The sequence below is a fragment of the Cibotium barometz genome, chromosome 26 (genome assembly GCF_041138505.1).
Source record: "Cibotium barometz isolate CiBa-2024 chromosome 26, ASM4113850v1, whole genome shotgun sequence".
NCBI lineage: Eukaryota > Viridiplantae > Streptophyta > Polypodiopsida > Cyatheales > Cibotiaceae > Cibotium > Cibotium barometz.
In genome coordinates, this window is record NC_141071.1 from 32,637,952 (window position 1) to 32,661,055 (window position 23,104).

The 23,104-nt window shown below is 37.8% G+C and overlaps 1 protein-coding gene across 3 annotated transcripts in view; it reads left to right on the top strand.

Moving 5' to 3' along the window:
• The first annotated feature begins 8,283 nt into the window (after positions 1-8,283).
• Positions 8,284-23,104, top strand: part of LOC147623888 (uncharacterized) — a 91,507-nt gene continuing 76,686 nt past the window's right edge. For 2 of the 3 annotated variants that reach the window (XM_086820522.1, XM_086820524.1), the window contains exons 1-4: positions 8,315-9,416; positions 9,720-9,908; positions 10,505-11,972; positions 12,100-12,482. In XM_086820522.1, coding sequence (XP_086676648.1) covers positions 10,538-11,972; positions 12,100-12,482 — 1,818 coding nt within the window. In that variant the 5' untranslated portion in view covers positions 8,315-9,416; positions 9,720-9,908; positions 10,505-10,537. Of the gene's footprint in view, positions 9,417-9,719; positions 9,909-10,504; positions 11,973-12,099; positions 12,483-23,104 lie in introns of all 3 variants that reach the window. The other variant, XM_086820523.1, reaches the window with a different exon arrangement.

Consider the following 23,104-nt stretch of genomic DNA (forward strand, 5'->3'; position numbering starts at 1 on the left):
GATTTGTTTTGGAAATATTGGTCTCACATGGTCAAGATTGAGTGCATTGTGATGACATTGGAGTTGCTTATGGCACATTGCATGCATAGTAGTGCATGGAGATATGCTATGATTCACATGGTTGGCTTTCATGCGTTTCCTTGAGCTTTTGATAAAGGATTTGGTATCGGATACATTGAAATATTATGCTTATGAATTGTAATGATGGGGCATGCAACTATAGGTGTCAATTGTAAGTGAAATTCATATACACTTTCAAGTTCATGCTGTATAACACACACACACTTATTCACATTTAAATTTTTAGTAAGCAAGTGATATGTGAGGGTACCTTGGCATTTGGAGGAGGAGAAGTCAGGGGGAGTATGTCTTGAATCCGCTTGCTGTGAGTGCATTGAAAAAGCAGTAAGGTGGAGGATTAGGTATCGGTGGTGAAGAAATGGCCCCAACTTGTGCCTAGTTTCGACCTAGGTACAAGGGTGGGAAGAGCTTGGCTAGGGGATTGGCAAGCTCCAATGCTCCACATCGACTTCCAAGTGCCTATTGAGGATGCATTTTTTTGGGCATGGATTTGGCAATCATGGGATTTAGTATTGCAATTGATTTGAGTCAATTTGATATTGAGATTTGGTTGCATAAAACAAAGGAGGTGCTATTAAATTTTTTACAAAAAGCACGTATGCAAGGAACTTGAGGTTACATGTGGATGCCAAGTTACATTTATGCCTTAAAATAAGGTCTGCGACACTACCAAAGAAAAGGGGAAGTGTGGATTGTGATTGGAGAGAAGTTTAACAGTTTTCTACCGTGGCATTAAACCCTAATTTAATCCGAGAGGGTTAGGGCTACTTTCAAGGTGTTTGCATAGTTTCATTCTACTCTCCAATGGCTACGTTTGGAGCCCTCAAGTGTTCTATTCGGACTCCGTTTACTTCTCCAATTGACAAGTCTACCCGTAAGAAGGCTGTCTAGTCAAAAGTAACACTTCATTTTGGCAAAGTGAGAATAGGGCTAGGTTTCCCGTACCCTAAGCTTCCCATCTAGCCTTAGACTTCACCATTCAGACACCTGAGCTATCTGCTACATCCATTTTTCCATTGGATACCCTATTTCTATAGAAATTAGAGTTTCTGGACTGAGCCTATTTTGACATCACAGTTGAATAGTATACTCTTTTCTCACTGCGGTAAGCTAAAGACTTCAAGAACAGGACTCATTTCCTTGCTCAAAGTGGCAAATTACTCACCGGTTGACTTTCCAAAGACGTCAAAACAAAGAGTATTTGTGCATTGACCTTGGTCAAAGTGATTATACACGGGGGTTCTACACATCATTGCCTCTCTATAGAGCTAAAGAGCTTGTAAATTGAAGTTTGGTAACCCTTCCAAAGGTCTTTGGAGAAATTTAGATCGAAGGGAAAACTCAACAAGGGGAACTACAAGGAAACTCTTGAGTACGAAGTGGGCACATCGGAGGCAAGATAAGATGTAAATCAAGTTGCTCAAGGAGTTTTGCAAGAAGAAATTGGTGGGAACTCCAATGAAGGGATGAATCAAGAGGCAAATGTTCCACAAATCCCTAAAGAAGGCGGGGACATGAACATGAATAACATGTTTAATCTCATGCAAACCATGATTGAAAGAATGGACCAGAGATTTCAATTTATGGTGAAAAGTTTTGACTCTATGAGCAAGGAGTTGCATAATGGGATCTCAAGCTTGAGGCAAGATGCGGATAGAGGCAAACAAGCTTATGGTGGACCTATGTTGCATCCATATGCACCAAATTCTTTTCCACCAATGGGGCCACTAGCTTATAGATATTTTGTGGGACCTTCACATGGGAATGCATTGCACACTCCTCAAGCTACTATGCACCATGTTGATGGGAGTCATGGGTCTATTCTAGGAAAGGTCAAGATGTCTCTGTCATTGATGCATCACAGTGGAGCAAGTATGCCCGGTATGCCTATGCATGGTCCTATGAATGGGGTTTCTTCAAGGCAAGGGAGAAATGTGGACAAAAGCAAAGGCATTGTTTTGAAAGAATCAACAGTGAATGGAAGTTGTAATCATCCACACATGAGTGGACAACACTTTGATGAGATGGGTCATAATCCACACATGAGTGGATAACACTTTGAAGAGATGGGTCATAATCCACACATGAGTGGATAACACTTTGAAGAGATGGATCACCATCCTTCACACATGGGTAGTCATCACTTTGATGAGATGGTTCATCATTTTAATGGCATGGAACCTAATCATGGTAGACCTCATCACTTCAATGAGTTTGTCGGGGAATCATGTTAGACCAGTGGAGCATAGACCGCATGCTCATCATCAAGGTGGTGATGAAGATGAGTTTAAGGGAGTGAAGGACAAGTTTGAAAAGACGAAAGGGAGCTTGAGCTCTTTCAAGCACACACACACTCACACAAACCCTAGCAAAGAACACATAAGGTGAGAGGCTGAAAATTCTTCTTCTTCTTCACACAATAAAAGAGGTCTACAAAGAAGATAAAGTGACTAACACACATAATAGAGTATATATAAGCAATCCATAATGTGAACACGCTAAGTGGAGTGGGTAGGAGTGGAGTAGTTGGTGTATAGTCCACCTGGGTAGGTGCGGACTAGTTGGTATAGTCCACCTGGGTAGGTGCGGACTAGTCGGTGTAGTCCACCTGTAGAATCTCTGGCGAAGATATATCGGTGCCAGCTACCAAACCCGCCAGTGATGTAAATGTCGAACGATCATGCAGGCGCCTTGTGAGTGTCAGCTCATGTTGAGCTTGATATCTCAACAAAGTTGACTTTTACCAAGTTGAGGGGTAAAGGCTCAACCAATGAGGAGTTTGAAGAATGGATTGAGAAGATAGAGCTTTACTTTGAACTTAGTCGTCGTGTGATAGGGCCAAAGTCTTATTTGCTACTTTGCATCTAGAAGATTATGCCCATGTATGGTGGCGGCACTTGAATGCTCCCACGGCTACTTGACTACTACTTGGGATGATTTCAAGAATGAGATGAGGAGAACCTTTGTTTCAGCCCTCAATAGATCAAGGATGGTGGAGAAATGGGATGATCTCACTTAAACGGGCAATGTTAAGGACTATGTGCACAAGTTTATGAAGTTTTCACTTCATGTGGAAGGTTTGAGTGAGGAGTGCAAACTAAGGAATTTTATCAAAGGGCTGCAAAACAACATCAAGGTTGGTGTGGATGCTCAAAGCCCCAACACCATCAAGGAGGCCATGCTTCTTACGGAGATCTATGAGGCAAAATATACACATGCTAGTGGATCAAGGGATGGATTTAGGGCTGATATTGGCACTTCAACTTTGGAAAAATCTTCAAGTGGAGTTTCTTATCACATGGGTCCTCTCCTAGATTCCCAACCGTCTATGGAAGAGGTGGAAGAAGAAATTTCAAATTTGGTAATTCTTTTTCTCGACCTCCACATGGTGATGGGAAGCAAGTTGATGCAAAAGCATCTAACAAGAGCAAGGTTTTGGGAGAACATCATATTAATCACCTAAAGGAAAAGGGTTTATGCTACAAATGTGGTGACAAGTGGAACAAGGATCACTGGAAGGTTTGTAAGGCCTGGCACTAACCATGATTCTCACACCGAACCTTGCCATGAAGATGTTAAGGAGGATGTGGATGAGTATGAGGAGTACTTTGAAGATGCCAACAAACGAAGTTGAGGATGTAGAGAAGCATGGTGAATTTCCCTTTGATTTGGGTGGATTAAAGGAGGGATATGTTAACTATGATGATGGGTTACCAATGCCTATGTGTGCTTATCATGACAAAGATAATATGGCTAATCTATGCAATATCTCAAATGATGTCTATGCTGGTTGTAAAGGAGCCACTACATTAAGGTTGAAGGCATGCATCTCTATGTGTGATTGAGCCCTTAACCTTATCCTTAGTATTGTTCATCGTGTTGGAGAGAGGGTTGTGTTAAGGGATGTATATAATGCTTGGATTGAGATTGCGGTATCATATCACTTAGTTTGTTTCATTAATTAGGGTTTAGGTAGTGTAGGTTACCTCTAACCCTCACTCTCTCTTCATTTATCTCCTCGAGAGCTTATGTGAGGAAGAAAGTGTTTGGGACTCAAGCCTCCTATATGTCTTTTATCAAACGGCAACTCTTGGGAGCACAAAAAGGCTACACAAGGCATGTAGGAGAAATTAATCTCTCCCGTTATATGCACCTTTTTTTTTGTTTTCTGGAAAATTTATGGTTATAAACATGGCTAAAAATGCGATTAAACCATGGTTATAATTATGGTTCTAATGCGGCGTAGATGTGAACGTGTAGGCAGATTTTCAATTACATGTATTATTGTGAAACACGATTTTCTCTCTCTAGATCCTTTGATTTCTTCCCAAATAGAAATGTGGCTATACCCCCCCAATTTCTTGTAGTAGTGAAACACACACACACACACACACACACACACACACACACACACACACACACAAATTAAGAAAAAAACTTTGGGGGGTTCACCTAAGAATATGTAAGTATACCACATGAGTTCAAATGAAGGGGTTTTTAATTCAAAATTTTAAAGTAAGTTTAAAATATTATATTTACAAAATGGGTTTTTTAAATTGATTTTGAAAAGAAACCCATAAGTCTATAAAGAAAAAGGGGTTATTTTATTCATAAAAAATTTACAAGTAAGGGAATTTTTAAATACTCCTTAAACACACGTGATACATAGGGGTTCTTAGTAGTGCACTCTCCGAGAAAAAACCCAACCATTTTGAACAAGTTAAAAGTATCAAAGGTGAAGAATATAACAAGAGTTCAACTAACTAGTGCAACCAAGACAATATTAGATAATTTGGAAAAAATATCACAATTTGGGAATTAGCTTTTGAATATAGTTTTGGTCATATCTTGAGCATATTAAATCCAATTTTATCAGAGATTATAGATTTAGATTCTACTCTTATATATCTTTCCAATGATATGTCACGTAACGGGGTTTTGACAAAATCTTGGATAGGTTCACCTTGATCCCATTTTTCAAATGGGAATGGGATTTTTCCAAATTATCTAATATGGTGTTAACCCAAGAAGATCTTAGTGCTACACTAACCATCACTATGTGAAGGCCAATGAGTACTCCGGTCACTTAAAGCTAGAGTACCACACAACTAATCACTTAAAGCTAGAGTACTAGACCACTACAAGTCACTAGAAGAAAAAGTATTTTATCACTAAAGGTCACTTAGAGCCATAGACACTAAGTAGTACTAAACCACAATAAGTCAATTAAAGCCAGAGTATTGGACCACTACATTACAAGAGAGATCAAAGAGAAGATCACTCATCATCTCCTTGACTTCAATCTACATATCCATTTTGGTAGACAACATTCTCTTCTCCTAGTTTACGTAGTAATTTCCATATGAATTCGTAACCCACCTTCTCCATGATTTATGACTTGAGGCCAACACCACCTGTGCCCCAATCCAACTTGTTATTCAAGAGGAGGGATGAAAAATAGAGGAGTGGTGAGGGGGTAGCTTACTTTTTTCTGAAAAAAAAATCCCGAACAAGTTTGCAAAGGAAACTTGATGAGGACACACACACACACACACATGCATACATACATATATACACACACATACATACATACATAAATACACACACACATGTATGTATGTATATACACACACACACATACATACATACATACCTATATATTTTAAATATATACATGCTATCCTTACTATGTAAGCATTATTATTGTAACATATATACTTATATATTTGTTATATTTTAAGTAGGAATCATTACTACGTAAAAGGTATTATTATATTATGATATATATAATATATAAATAAAATCTATTATACATATATTTAAAACATATAATAAGTATACATATAATACATAACATATAATGTAATTATATAATTATTATTCCATAATAATTTTTTAAAGATAGTTATGTACATAATAATAAATCTTATGTATATTACATATATAAAAGATTTATTACACATATGAAATCTTATTATATGAAATATTATATAATAGTAATATATATGCGATACTTGTGTGTGTGTGTGTGTGTGTGTGTGTGTGCACGTACAAAGAGAGAGAGAGAGAGAGAGAGAGAGAGAGAGGAGACAGAGATACATAGGTATGTATGTGTGTATATGCAGTTGCAGTATGCATGTATATATATACATATATATAATATTATATATAATATATAATATATATATATATAGTAAATTATGTATAGGACAATTATATATTGTGTGCATGACATATCTTTATTAGTTATGCAAAAGGGCGATCAGGTGTTGAACCTTTTAAGTTTTGTAATTGCATCAAAGGGTGACATATGTGTATGACATTTCAACCCTTGGCCACCCTTTCGATCAAATGTGGTCATCGAAAAGTGTAGTCTGTGTCCACCCTTTGAACCCTTGGTGTCCACAAGGGTGATCATGTGTTTGGTCTTTTGAATCTCACTTGCCCTCTTAGAGGAGTGAAAGGGTGGACCTCATGCTTCTATCCTTTTCTCGTTGTCCTTTCCAACCCCTATTTTTGGAGTGGTTATTTTAAGGGGCATGCTTTACAAGTAAGGGGTTAAGTTATATACCAAGTGACCATATGTGTTGTTTGAGGTCTCAATATAGTGAAGGTAGGTGAAGTTTGACTTGTTGTTTTGTAGCACTCTTAAAAAAAGACTCACCCCTTGAAAGGGCTCTCGATCACCTTGCCTAGACAGGTGAGATATTAACGCTTTGAGTCATGGAGTTCACTAAGGACAATGTAAGATAGCTCGTGAGCTCGACAGGAGGTGTTTTGTTTGTCATGGACTTACATAAAGAATTACGTGCACGGGCTCGCGGTGGGAAAAGTGAGGAAGGTGTAAGTTTGGCCTCACCGCCGAAATTTATAGACAAGGGCATTAAGTGGGTGGTATTTAAAATGTAAAAAAAAAATTATAGACAAGGGCATTAAGTGGGTGGTATTTAAAATGTTAAAAAAAATTTATGCATAAGGGCATTAAGTGGGGGTGGGGGTACTCAAATTGTAAAAAAATTATAGTTGAAGAATGCATATGAGCCTCCAAGGGCTTTCGAACATCCAAGGGCTTTTGGTAAAGTGAAAGTGCTAGGGTGAATGATCGAACAAGGCACACGTCTCGACTAGGAAAATATCAAAGCCCAAGGTTGAGGCTTGACCATTGATGGAGAAACGGAGGACCTTGGAAGAGCACGGCATAGGTGGTGGGCAGTGGACACTGAGATAGGCAAGGGGTGAGTGTCAAGGACGGTGTACGACCTACTCGGGGTAATTTTAGCTTCAATCAACCTGGGCATTGCCATTCTTTGCGCCGTATCAGATCACGACACCTGGAAGGCACGACTCTGTCAAACGCTGGTCAGGGTGCGGTCAAGCCTTTCTTCTCACACTGTAGAGGCGCAGTAACGTGTGTGTGAGCCGCCCCGCTTAAAGGCAGCTTTAGTTGAGCGGCTCAGTCACTCGCTCTCTTATTTTACACAGAAAGGATACACCAAAAGTAGCGGAGCTTCCTTTCTTGGAGGCAGGGAGGAGAGGGCTGGGGCGGGTGGGCGTAGTGGGGATGTATACTGCCAGACAGTCGTTTTTGGCAGCGTCGCCTTCACCTACACAGGAAACTCAGTCATGTCCCACAGCCCCACCTGCTAGCTGCTCGCAACCTCCCCTGCCAAAAGGAGGGTGGCCCGCCCAATGCCCATAGGCGCACCTGGACCACAACACACATGTGAGAGACATGCGAGCAACAAGACCAGCAGGTTACCTAAATGTATAAGACTGTACAGTTCTGCTTTTACAGTATGATAGTGTGCAAGCGCGCCTGTAAAGCCGACAGACAAAGGACGCCTGCGAGCGATCTTGTATAATGAGCCTTCTGATGTAATTCCAGGCGTATCTATTTGCTGAAGGTGGGGGTGTCCGGCCGTCTTGGCGCCCAGGGCCCAGGGCCGCGCGTCGAGCGGGCGCGCGTGGACCACGAGCGTTGGGGCAGTTTTGAGTTAAAAGCAGCGCAGCAAGGACGTACGTGCGTGTCAGAGTCTTGGAAGTCCGCAAAACAAACAGCAAGGGGTGTAAAATCTAAGGCTTTGAGGCGCCCTTGTTGCTCCGCTAGTCTAGGCCCACATAGTTGCACGGGCACCGTCCATCGTGCTACAGATTGCTGCGATCTCCGTGAGTGCCTGTGTTGGATACTGTGTGTGCGTGTGTGGGTGGAGGGGGCGGGGGGCCGGGCTGAGAGAGCTCATCATCATTATCATTTATCTACATGATATATGCTGCTTGGCTCAGTTTGGTGCTTGGCTGGGTGGTGGCGGTCACCGCAAGGGTACCACCCGTGTGAGAAAGAAAGGAAGGAACTCATCATTTTCCGTTCCTTTCCTTGCCGAGTATGTGAGTGACATTTGAGAGCATCTGCTGCTAGAGTCCGGATTATGGTAGTGTGTGCAACAGTGCAAGGTCTGTGTGCCTCTCAGACTTCCCAATCGTGTGTGTCCACTTAATTGAAGATTTACGCACTCCATTGCCAATTATATACATACCTTTACACGAGTTGTATTGTTATAACGTAGAATTCCGCAGCTGCTCCTTGCCATGCTTTGCACTGCAGTACCTCTCCTCAGCTGCTGCTTCTAAAAAGCTCGAGGGATTATATATGGCCAGCCCACATATGCTCCCAGCTTCCCCTAGTCTGTCTTGTGTGTGTGTGTGTGCGCGCGCGCGCGCGCGCGCGTACAAGTTCTCCTCCCTTGGGAATTGCTGCTTCCTTTCTAGGCCTTCTCTTTCAGCGCACAAAAGCCCTATCGGCCGTCTTTGAGGACAACGACACCTCATGGTCCGTCTCTTTCCGGTGCAGCACTTCTCCTCCATATATCGTACCCTAACGCCCTCCTTTGCTCTCCCAACAGACTGTAACAAACGTTCCCGCATATATGCAATGCTTGCAGCTGCAACCATGCTAGCTAGCTCCTTCACGCGCTCCCTAGCTGCATCAACAAAACCACATAATTCGTCCTAACTTAGAATAGCTTAACAGCGTCTGTAATTTCTCTCTACCGAATCTTCTCCACCTGTCATTCCCCCCTACAGCAGCTTGTCCCTTCATGGACTCTCCCTTAATTGAGAAAAAGTATAGGCACTGGCGAGTCCTTTGCTTCTTGCAGCTGCCCTCTGATAGTTTATTAGTTCCCTTTTGATTTAGGTGTTGGGATGTGTGTGTGTGTATGCGCGGGCGCGCGCGCGCGCGTGCAGTGTGAAGCGATCAAACCTTGGTAGCACCATTGTTGCTGTTCCTTGGTCTAATTCTCGCGTCAAATCCTCTCTCCCTCGTCTGAAAAGTAAAGGTAAGTTCACAGCTTATGATATGCAGTTCTTCGGACACCAATCATTCTCTACGTCGACATGACTCTCTCTTTAGCTCTTGCTTTCTTTTTCTTTTCTTTCCATTGAAAAGTAAAGGTAAGCGCAGAACGTTCATGTTACTGATCTCCACACCATTCTCTACGCAACTCTTTTTACTCTTCTTTTTATGGCGTGCATTTCGACCCAGCTTTACTAGTCGAGCTTTTGGTGTGTCACGATATTTAACAGAACACAGCACAGCCAACTCAGAGCCTATTCACTCACTATATGCTTTTCTTGAGCAGTCACGGGCTGCTGCTTTAGGTGGCGACGGTGAAAGAAACATCGGACAGAGCAGTCGACGGCGCCAGGGTCTCTATCTTCGCTTGGTGTAAATCAATGTTGGGATACAATTTAATGGTACTGCAACAGGAGCGACCTCATTCCCGGATCAAAGTCGACTACTGAGAACCCCTTTCTTGTTTCACGACGAGGTCCGTTCACCTTTCTCCATGCTTTCGGTTTTGTCGTGAATACTGTCCTGCAGCATAATACCAAGACTAGACCAGCTTCATTTTCTCTCCATTCGCCATTACTTTACCTCAAATATTGCAGGGTTTCTTTCACCACTGCGCCTAGTCCCCTTTCTTGTGTGTAGGTTATGTACACACACATACATGCTCACTAGCTGTTACCTCCATGCCGCCCCTTCCTGCTCCGTACGCTTGCTTGTTAGCCTCACAGGATTAGAGTCACCCAACTGCAGCTTTTTGGCCCGTGGACTTAGCTATAAGAAGTAGACTCGGGGCAGCATGTTTTTCCTTGAATATTGTGCAGGAAAAAATTGCTCCCATCATCCCAATATGTATAAGGGCCACATGGGTCTTTTCCCTTCTGTGTGCCACAGTGCCAAATACACTAGCTAGAGAGACAGATAACCTTGCTTTATGAAAGTAGCCTTTCTCATGACTTGTCTGTGTCATTTCAGTGCTCACTATTCGTAAATAGTACTTTTTTTTTTTGTTCTGATTATGGCAGTGAGGTTTCAGACCTAGAGTCTAATGCAATGTGCTTAATGTTTGGATGACAGAAAGCTCAGTTTTGACGCAAAAGGAAGAGGCTAATGGAGGAATCATTCGTGGACCCTACGCTGCAGGCTCGTCAATCGTTTGGTAGGAGGGACTGTACAGGGGCCGAGCATCAACAGCAGGCCAATAAAATGATGACCCAAGAGCTGGTGAATCTGACATCATTCCCAAGCGCCCCTTCTGCCGCCGCACCCTACCTCTCCTCTCCAACCCTTAACTCTAAACACCAGCGCACCGCCTTCCCATCTGCCAACAACGTCGGCTCTCTGCAACCAGGCGCATCAGAGCATCATTCTGGCCAGTCCCAATTGTCCGAGGACTCCGACATGTCTTCCAAACCTTTCCCTGCTGCAGCTCCCAAGCCCCCCTATAATCCCTCCTCTCATTTCACACCCCTCCTGCACCCCATTTACATGAACAGTGAGCTCCAAGTCCCTTCCCAAGCTGCCCATCAGCTCTTCACAGCTGGTGTTGAAGGATTGGGGAATATTCACCACACGGCCAGTCTTGCTCTGGAGAAATCGGGAGCCGCACAAGTGGAATTGTGCTTTGACGAGCTGCACGCAAGATCAGGTCTACCGTCCGAAGCAGCCACAGGCAGATTTAAACACTGGGCATTTGATCAAGAGAGGAACATGCAAGGGTACAATCTCACGAGCCCTTTACTGATGCAAACAGGAGAGGAGGTTGCTCACAATATTCAACAAACGGTTCTTAATTCACATGGTTTAGGAGGTGGTATTATTGCAGGCAGTAATCTGCTGGGCTCAGGCGCATCAGCAAATATAAACGTGGTAGAGAATTTTGTGCCTCTTTCAAGCTCCCATACTACATCTGAGCAGCGCGTGCAACAGCCATATTTAGCGAGATTCGAAAGTACGAGGTCTCATTACTCTCCAGATTTGGAGATCTTGAGGGTAAGCCAGCACCATAACTCAAACAGCGGTGTGCACCAGCAGCTTTATGAGACTATGCCAGCGTCCGCCATAATGCAGCAAACATCTACTCACAACATTGGGGCTTACAACATTTCCAGAGCAGCAAGCGCCTACAACGTCCAAAACAACGGCAGCAGCCAGCAGCCGCAGCAGCTAGACTGGGGGATAAACTTATCAGGTACTCATGAGCTTCTGTTGCTACCCGGCGTAGAGAGCGTTGTAGAAGCTGCAGGTACAGCTACGCATGGTGCCATGTCCGGCAATAAGCTAGATTTAATGCACGCGAGCTCCCTTCATGACAACCGTCCACTTCCCTTCAATGGGCTGGTGGGCGGGCACCAAAGCAACAACCCTCTACCCTTAGATATGGCGGTGGACTTGCACGAAGCACGCAGCATGTTCCAAGGTGACCCTTTCCCCTCCGTCGGCAACAGCAGTGCTGCACGCCAACAATCTGGTCTTTCTCTCTTCTTACAATCACCACAACACAGGCAGACGAATCTGAGCCTGGATGCCAGATACTCTCGTTCAGGTACGTAGTTAATTATTTGCCCTTTAATCGAATCAATTATAACATAGACTATTGCGATTAACCCGCCCCCCCAGCTTGTAGCTGCCCTTGCTCGACGGCCAACCCCTAGCTCTGATACCTTGTGCAGGCTCTCTGGGCGTGCTTCGCAATTCCAAGTACCTTAAAGCCGCCCAACAGCTTCTTGACGAGTTCTGTAACGTCGGGCGAGATGCTCTCTCTCTGAGAAGCAGCCGCAATATCGCGAATAATCTGTCTCAAGCCTGGGATGGACAAGGAGCTGCAGCGAGCGGAGCCGGCGCCGAGCTTGCCATGAAAGCAGCAATCAATAGAGATGCAGCAGAGCACCACAAGGCAAACTTGGCCGATCATCGTCACGGGACGTCGTCTCCTCGTTCTAATCAACCACCACCTGCAACTGATGATCCTGCTGTCCCCAAGCAGCAGCTGCCAGCAGATGAGAGATGCCAGCTCCAAATGCGGAAAGCACGACTGATCGGAATGGTAGAAGAGGTATGCTTCGTTCCTCCATGCCCCATATCCTTACAAGAAGTTAACGACATTGTGAATGCCACTGCTGCCTTTTCCAATGCACTCGTGCTGCTGCACATGACACCCTAACTATTTTGATTTCTTGTTACACGTTTTTTTCCACCAATCACCTCGGAGTAGGGCTCACTAGGATTATTAAATCAAAATAAGCTATATTCTAAGGCGTTATCTATGCTCTTGAACTCAAGGGCAGGAGTGGTTAGTTATCTCCAAAATGATAGAGCTTCTGTTTTTTGGTTAACACCATGATCATTCTCACCTGGAGTGGTTAGTTATCTCCAAAATGATAGAGCTTCTTTTTTTTGGTTAACACCATGATCATTCTCACCATCTTAAATTCCTTATCATCTCCATGTCACTAGTATCAACATTTTAAAACCATCTATAGTCTTCCCTAAACACAAGGTTGTGGAACATGCTTACATTATCCATTTCCATAACCACAACATGCTTACACAAGGTTGTTTAAGCACCCTATATACTTACATTATCCATTTCCATAACCACAACATGTTTAAGAAAATGTTGTGGAACATGTACTAAGCTAACTCAAAGGGCCTCTAACATGGACCTTTAGTTTGCAAGGTATGGTGCCTATATGAGGTTAGGAGGGGATCATACGTGTTGAGGGCCAATGAGAGGAACCGTGCATGCTATACATAATAGTTGAATATCATCATCAAGAAAAGCCTAAATTTAGAGGGTTGCTTACTTTTTAATCGATGTCTTAGTTGAGCCCTACTTGATCTCTCTAATTGATGGCCATAGTTTAATTGACGTCTTAGTTAATCAACATCTTAGTTGAGCCAGACCCCTCTAAGTTATGGCCATAGTTTTTGTTTTCCTTTATGAGCTCCAAATTAAACATTGCTATTTTCTACAATGATGTATATCGTCATCACCAAACAACACTACACAAATATAGAGAAGAAATTTGATAGCATAATAATGAAAAAATAACCCCTCCCCATGGAAAAACACGAAAAAAAAATCCTTGATGAAACATGGTTCCATCATATTTTAAAAGAAACTCTAAGGTGCTTTTCAAGGTAGCAACACCTTTTCCACTTCTTTCTCTACCTTTATTGTTTTGTTATTGATTGTCATCTTTTGATACTCTTCTCTATTTACCTTCGATGTCCACTTCTTGGTCTCCCTCTTTCTCTTCTTCTCTTATCACTTTTTTGTTTTTGTAATCCTCCTTGAAGCAATAAGAAGGCCGAGAGGAACTCACAAGTGTCTAGTTTTGAATACTTGACTTAAAGTGGGTGTAGTAAAGCTTCATAAATGATAGTACTCAATGTTGATTTAAAAAAATCCCTTCATAGCATGCAAAACGTTTGCTTGACTTCATGAAGGACATACATCTTGTTGTATGTGCTACTTCATTGGTCAATGTGCATTGTGTAGAGAAGGTCTGATGAAGACCCAAAATGTAAAAAAGAACACATGCACATTGCAATGGAGAATTAGAAGTTAAGAGATAAATTGATTTGGAAAATGAAGGGTAGCAGGAGGTGAAAGTACAACAACCATAGTAAGTTTTGTTTTTTTGTTAATCATGTCCACAACATAAGTGTAGATTAAGACAATTTTAAATACTTGTACATAAAACATACTTTGTTTTGATCTTTTTATTTTACCTCATCATTCCTTCTAATTCTATCCTTAAAAGTGTACATTTGGGATTGACCTTTTAATTTTACATTTGGCTGTCTTTTAAAAAAAAGTAGATCATTTTACGTGATGAACAACACTTTGGGTGAGGAGGTAAGAATATTTTATGTAGATGTAGCCTAAGAGGGTATGGGCAATATCCTTGTAGTTAGATACCTTTTGTTGCCTAGCGACACATAGGTCTAGTGTATAAATTGGGGCATCTAGAGAAGGATTTGCTACCTATGTAGAACCAAATTATAAAAAACATTCGAATTCTCCTTTTATGGTAATCAATATTTTGTTACCCTGAATATTATAGTTCTCACTTGCTCACCTTTTTTACTTTTTATTCAACAAATTAAAATGGGTATCAAATGCTATTAAAGAAATAGAATGTTCCATGGATCTCTTGTGCAAAAATAACCATTCCTAAAAAAACATCTTATTAAGAAAGCATAATAGACTAACTTATTTTTCTATTATCATGTTTATCCCTACCCACTTGAAAGTCTTGTCTATCTCATTCCCTATGAACTTTACAAATTTTTCTTATTTTGTGTTAGAAGATGTAGTGAGAGGCACATGATGTATTTGCCTAGTGGATTTCTTAACTTTAAAGTTTTATACAATAATAGTTGTAGGTTTCTTCTTGTAAGACCCTTTTTTTGAGAGTGTAACTTACATTGAATATTCTAGGAGCAAACTTGTCCCCATTTTCATTTTTCCACTATCATGTTTTCTTTTAGCTTCTCAATCCTTTTCAAAAATCACTCCTTATGAACACCTTTTTAGCTACCTTCTTTTGTATCACCCTAAAGAAACCTTTAAACTCTGAGCAAGCATTGCCTTTAACAATGTGTTGGTACTCTTTCAAGTTTCAACCCTTATAAAATCATTGTGTATCTCTTTCTACCACTCTCTATGCTTTGTCTTTAATAACTTGTTGGTACTCCTTTCAACCCTTATGAAATCATTGTGTATCTCTATCTACCACTCTACGTCCATTCATAGTTCTTGTATTAAGACCTCCTATATCCATTATATGTTTTGAGCTTAAGGATTTTTTGATTTGTAGAGCTTTTTTATGGATATGAGAAGAATCATTTTTTCCCCAATGGTAGATCCTTCAAAAGTTATGCAATTTCCTGGCTCCAGGAGCGTATAGCCTGCCATGAGAGACATTGGAGACATGCAATCCAAATTAGCGTGATCTTAAAATATCTTTCTCTCAGTTTTTCATTACTTTATTTGCCTAGAACCTTGCCTTGAATTATTCACATCTCTATGCCTCTATCTTGCTAAAAGGTTTCATTTGTTAGTGATGTTTTGATTCTGTACTTCATTCCAATTTTATTACTTAATGTACGCTTCTACATCATGCCATTTCTACATGTGCTTCTACCTAGTGTCTGATCAAAATCAATTTTAACTTCTATCATGCATTTATATTAGTGGGTGTAGTGTGAATGTTTTTTTTGATAGTGAGAAGTTTTTTTAGAGAGGGAATCACTATATATTTTATCATCAAACATGAATCCTTTAAAATTAATTAAGTATAATATTGTGAGTAGAGCAATGGTGAGTACCTTAGCAAATCCTAACATGAATGCACCATATCACATCCTAAGATAAAATTAAGGAAGCACCATTTTAGGTAGAGTAAGAGTGAGCACCTTGGCACATGCTAAGAGATGAATGCACCCATATGAGTACTATGATTATTCTTCTAGGCTGCATTATGGGCTAATTAGCACAATAAGGGACTACTATCATTAGTTTTCAAGGAAGACTATTTTGGAGAAAATATGTTGGCTTTTTTACTTGGAAATTTTAAAAAGTGGAAGATGTAAGAGGTCCATCATAACCTTTATATCAAGACATAGGGTGTATTGGTCATCTTCAAATGTTGCAAGATGTAGGTGTAGTACCTGTCAGAAAAGCATGTTTAGGAATATGTGTAAGAATTAGGTGTGGTGATACAAGTTAAACAGTACAATATTAGGTAGACACAAGTGATTGTTTTAAACTTCTATCCACAATCTTACTACATAAAAGAATTCTAGAAACCTACACAAAGTAGTGATATAAATCTTTCCATTTATATTATACAACATACATATGTCCTCCTTTATAAAGTGGATTTTCAAAGAAGTAAAGGAGATTTTTTATTCTTTTCTTGTGATAGATGAATTTTACCATCTATAAAATGTATACATTATACTATAATGGGAAGAAAGGAAGTAAATTAGAAAACCTTGATTTTCTTTTTCAAAACTTTAAATTATTCAAAAGTGAGCATATACTCTTTTCATAATTTTCCTTGTTCAATACTCTTTTGATGGTGCATGTATATATGTTATTGCAAGTATATAGGGAGGATGCTGATTAAAGATTGTAGGTAGTATAAAGTTTACATCAACTTGTTGACTATGGCCACTTTTTAGGCAATCATCTAAGGGTTACCAAAATTTTTAGTCATCTAAGGACTACCAAGATTTTAGGCAGTCATCTAAGGGTTACCAAGATTTTAAGTCATCTAAGGGCTACAAAGATTTTAGGTCATATAGAAAATGCTCACGTATAATATTTTGTAGACACATAATATTCTAATTAGAAATTTAAAGTTCAAAAGAGAGATTATCAATATTGTTAATGTAAGTCATCATAAATCTACATCTACCTTGATTTATGTGAAATATCCATCATCTCCAAGCATTACAAAATAGTGTCCATTCATAAGATCTCTAATTTTTTCTTTTGTTAGTGGTATCGTATTATAGAATGTATTTATATTATTATCAATAGCCTCTCACACCAATGAATATTATTCATTTTTTTTGACATAAGTTGTATAGGATCTTTAATTATTTCTTTTGTTTGTGGTATCGTATTATAGTATGTATTTATATTATTATCAATATCCTCTACACCAATGAATATGATTCATTTTTTTTCGACATAAATTGTTATTACTCTATGAAGCAACATTTTTACCTTATTCATTATATACTCTTATGAATCTAGTTATAATGTATTATTATATCATATATTCTCACAAATGTAGAGATTAGGAGTGAAACAAATCACAACACGTTGGGAACTAATTACTTCCACTAAAATGTTAGAGATTAAAATTTATTATATTTATTATCTTGAGTCTCGGGTGGGTCGCTCACATAAATATGTAAGTGTAGCACGTGGGTTTAATCCAAGGGGTTTTTAAAATCCCTTTTTTACACATTTTTTAGATACTGAAGGGCAACATTTAAAGGGCGTATTTACATATTGAATAAAAAAGTGTGTGTTTTATTCATGAAAATTTTACAGATAAGGGGTTTTTAAATTAGGCCTTGAACGTACGTGATATAGAGAGTTTACATATATTGGACCCCTCGAGTCTTGAGTTCTGTCCAAACCATTTTTATTTCTTATCCTCATTCATAGTGTAGTGTTGATAATCCTTCAAATTTTATCATCTTTATCCATAGTGTAGTGTTTATCATCCTTTAAATGTAATGAGCCTCATCCATAGTGTAGTGTTCATCGTCCTTTAAATTTTATCCTTATCCATAGTGGAGTGTTGGTCATCTATTAAACCTTATCCATAGTGTAGTGTTGATCATCCTTTAAATTTTATCCTTACCCAAATTGGAGTGTTGGTTATAAAATGTATTGCCTAAAACCTAGAATTACATAGATTAGTTTTTGAGTAATGTCAGGATAAGTATTACTAATATTAGTGGATTTCATTATAAGTTTTGATGTACCTCTTTGTGACTAAAGAGGAATAAGTTATGAATCTATTTTCTAGAGATGTAAAGTCTCCGTGGGAGTTCTAGTTCACTTATCACTTATTTCATATTTAAAGTTTATAGTAGTAAGTACACTCTTTTATTAAGATATATACTATTAATGGTAGTTCTAGTTCACTTATGATGACATATTTCATATTTAGAGTTTGTACTACACTCTTTTACTAAGCTATATTCAAAATATTACATTATAGATCAATATCCCAATGCACACAATTTATGATTCAGTCAACAGATAAGGGATGGGTGTCTTGATAAAGTTGAAGTAAGTATAGTACCACCTATTTAGAAGAATTGTAATTTAGTATATGGGGCGTGTGTGGGAGGGGGAGGATGGGGGAAACAATTATAGCATTGCCTATATAGAAGAATTTCTAATTTAGTAAATGCGGGTGTGAGGGAGGGGGTAGCAATATGAGACATAACGATGTTATAAAATATTAAAAAATAAAAGTTAACTAAAATAAAGCGCTCTTTAAGTCTAGTATCTATGATATTTATTATTCCATTCATGATTTAATCTATGGAGAATTATTACTTTGGCAAATAAATAACATGGTATTTTAGGCGCATCTTGAATAATTGATACATTTTAAGTTAGGTTGGTTTCAAGATAAAACTGGTGCAAATACAGTTATCAAGCTTATACACCTTAACTATTTCTACTTCCTATATTTTCAAGATAATATTGTTATGTGATTATCATGATAAATTATTAAATCAATGTAGTAGTTAGTTAATCATACTTACATGATAACAACTTAAAAAAAGTGTAGACTAGTTCTAGTTATAGAATTAATTCTTGGTTACTTATTTAACATGAACTCTTGTCATATTTAAATTTTTCTCATCTTTTTTTTGTTACATGATGAGTACAAGAGTTTTTATTTAGAAACTAAGAGTTAAGGTGTTAATGATTGAGAGTCTTAAGAGATCAATTATTGCCCAATTAAATGATTGAGAGTCTTAAGACACTGACTTTTACCCAATTGAAAATGTGAAGCAAACAACTATCCTTGTTTTCCAAAATAAAAATCTATATTTTTAAAGGGGCTTTCAAAAATCATTAATTGTTTTCCCTTTTGTGAGGAAATAATACAGGGAGGAAAAGGAAGAGGAGGAAAGGTAAAGTGTGACCTTGTTATCATTGGGCTATTGTGGGGTTAATGTTGACCATATTGCTAGAGGTGAATGGTTTTATATCTTTAACATAAACAAACCAATGTGATAGCATAACTTGATCCCAAGTATGGAGATGGGATTGTGTGAATTAAATTTAAATTACATAATTACACACATAAACAGATACTATCTTGCCTTTATACGATAATAATATGTATGCCCCCCATTTGACAAGAAGCTCTTCATGTCACACACTGAATGTTGCTCAAACTTAAAGCATTGCTATCCAATTTTGAGCATAATGTAACCAAATCAACCTTGAGACCTGACAAGGGTGTACGCCTTTAATTTATAGAAAAAAAGAAGAGAATATCAAAAGTCATCTTTCTTCTAAATGAAATAGAATAAATATGTTGAAATACCTTTTTGCTTTCACAAAAAGGATTCATATAAAAAATTTAATAACTTTTTCTTTGTGAATATAGAAAAATATATCATGTGTACATGTGAGACATGACATTCTAAGAGCAGAGTGCATATAATTAAGATGTGCATATGCAAATGGATTTATTCTATTTAGTTGAGGTGTTGTGTATTCTAGATGTTTAGATGTAAATCGATTCATTCTTTATAGTTGAGGTGCTCGGTATATATTAGATCTAAATATAAGAAAATTTGATAAAAGATTCTAATGAAAAATTGGGATGCTAATGTGATGGAAAGAGAATCATGTAGGCTAGGGTTCATTTGATCTTATTCTATAACCTTAAATATTGATGAGAATAAACCTATTTACATTACATAATAAAATTTTGTTATTTGTGCTTGTAACATTGTTACTCTAATGCATGTGATCTCACACTTTGTAGTGACAAAAATTACTTTCAAAGGATAAATTTAGGCATCATATAAAATCAAAATTTTTAAATTTATCACATACCTTAAATAATGTAAGTTTTAAAGGGAATTAATAAACAAAGGAACACCTACTTGTATCGTAGAGGCAATGAAGTTATTTATGATCAATTAGGATGCATCTTTGGCCTTGTGTGGATACAATGGATTATCTAGATAATTTTTAGGGTTTCATATTCAAAGGGTGTGTGAAAAAATGGATTACCTAGAAAGTTTTTAGGGTATTACAACAAAGGATGTAAAGCTTCATCTTTGGCATCTTTAGCTCAACATTTTACACCCTAGCAACAACTTTGTTCAAGAAGAAAGTATAACTTGGGTTTATTTACTTTAGAAGAAATATTTGGATAGATATATTATTATAATATATTTTTTAAAGGCCAAATATAGCTAATGTGACTTAGATATCATGACTCGGACATCATTTAAGCTAAGGGTGTGGGCATGATAAGGTGGATAAATTTTTTTGTACAAATGTATTTTTTCATTCTATTAATAGCAATTGAGCATTAAACAAAGATAAAGTGATCTAAAGAATATATGTAATTTAACTACTATAAAAAAATAGTTTAATATTCTAAAATTAGCATCAAGGTTGCTAAAATAGAGTCATAGTAAGTTGTCCTATTAGGCCACCTTAGCAATCTTACAACCAAGTACATGCATATTAAAGAAAAAGGAAAAGTTTAACTGTAAAAGGTACTATCATGAACTATTACAATTGAGCATAATCACAATGATTTTTTAAATATTTTAATAAAGGAAAAAAAAGATTTAGGCCCAAGTGATAGTACAATAAAATTTTAGTTGGAAAATATATGAACACTTTTAATATTTCTTTTGTGAGCACTTACATGAGGGATTATAGAAGTGCTTATATTAACAATCACTAAAAGCTAAATATGTTTTGAGAGAAAAAAGGAGAAATCTCCCAAGTCTCCTTATGTAGGAAGCTTTAATGTACAAATAGTTAAAAATCAAATAATGTGTAAGAAGGGATAAATAAATTTATAAGAAGGGAAAATACACAAATTGCCATTGACCGTAACATGATACCAATGTTTAAATTTTAAAATGTTTTAGTTTAAAGAAAAGGATAAAAATGATAAAGCCCACATATATATACAGAAGGTACTAGAATAGAGAGTCGAATGGTTAACGTGTATGTATAGAAAGGTACAAATATAGGGTGGAGTAACTTAGTCATTCCATTCTATTTGGCTTTAATTATCTAGGAAGGTACAAATCTAGGGTGGAGTAGCCTACTCATAGTCATTCCACTTGCCTCTAATCATCTATGTTGTATTCCTCAAAGGTACAAATTTAGGGTGGAGTAACTTACTCATAGTCACTCCATTCCATTTGGCTTTTATCATCTAGGAAGGTACAAATATAGGATGGAGTAGCCTACTCATAGTCATTCCACTTGTCTCTAATCATCCATGTTGTATTCCTTGTAGGAAGCCAACACTTCTTATGCTTCATAGTTTGAGCTGAGGCCATCCTTAAGGCAATTTATGCTGCGTTCATAATTTTTTAATAGGATCTCGATTGGATGAGAACTAAAGATGCTTAGTTTTGATTAGATTAGAACTAAATAAATCTAGTTCTGATTGGATCAAAACTAGAGACAAGAGACAAAGAGTAGGATGAGTCATGCTTCATCTGCATCCTTTAAAGTTTAAAACGAAGTGGAAGAAGAATAAAAAGGAGGAAATTCTATGTCTTCTACATCTTCTTCTAGTTGGTGTTACTTGTAAAATTTAAAAATAAAAATCCCATCATGAGGCCTTGAAATAAGTGTTGAAACCCTTTATAGGACATATTGTGAGCATCTATGTGAATCTATTATCGAGTAATAAGCTAGTAAAGGAAGAGAGAAAACATCTTATAATTACATAAAACCCTATTTAAGTAAATCAATGAGCAAGAGAAGAAGGAAAAAAGACGAAGCATACCTTACTCTTCTTCATTTTATTCTTTATAAGTGTGTAAAGAAAAATAAGAGGAAAAAAAAGGTCATATACATGCGTATTGCCCTCTTTATTATCTAAGAAGAAGAATAAGAATAATGCCTCCTTCCTCTTCCTTACATTACCTACTTGTGAAGAGTTAGAGGATGAACAAGAATAAGTCATGCACGTGAAGAAATATAAAGGAATTAATAAACAAACATATGCTTATTCTTCTTATCATGTAGCGAGTTCCTCTTACAAACATGTGAAGAAGAGGAATATGAGAAAGAAACATGAGTATGACTTCTTTTCCTTGTCTTCTTTGACTTTAACTCTTGTTTGCCTTTATATCAAACAAATAAAATAATAAAGGGCTTAGTACAATTACATTAAGAAGATTTAAAGTAGAATAATCCAAAAAATACAAGTATTATTAGCATGAAACAAAACATGAATTATTCTTCCTCTACTACTTATTCTTTTTTCCTTCTCTATGAGAATTTGAATGAAGAAGAATAATAGAGCAATAGTGGACCTAATGGGCTTACCTTAAGCGATATTAGGAGAAGAAGAAAAAATAGCATGCTCGTTGTTCTTTATCATAATCTTTTTCACATGAATGTCAAAAATAATAGTAGAAAGATAAAAAAGGAATCTATATGAAGAGGAAGGAAAAGAAAAAAAGGTATATGAATTATGCTTCCTCTACTATTTATTATTTTTTCCTTATCCCGATGATAATGTGAATGAAGAAGAATAATGGAGCACTAGTGGACCTAATAGGCTAACCTTAAATGATATTAGGAAGAAGGAAAAATAGCATGTTCCTTATTCTTTCTCATATTATTTTTCACATGCATGTCAACATAATAGTAGAAAGATGAAGAATGCATCTATATAAAGAGGAAGGAAAAGAATAACAAGGTTTATGTAATTTTTACTCTTCATGTCGCCTCATGTATGTGCAAAAAAAGAATAAGAATAAGGAGAGGAGGAATCACATCTTTTTTAAAATAATAGTATAAAGAAAAACAAGGCATGCTTTTTCCTTATCCTTGTCTTCTTCATGTGCATGTAAAGAAGAAAAAGATAAGCAAGATCCATGCATCTTTTTCTTTTA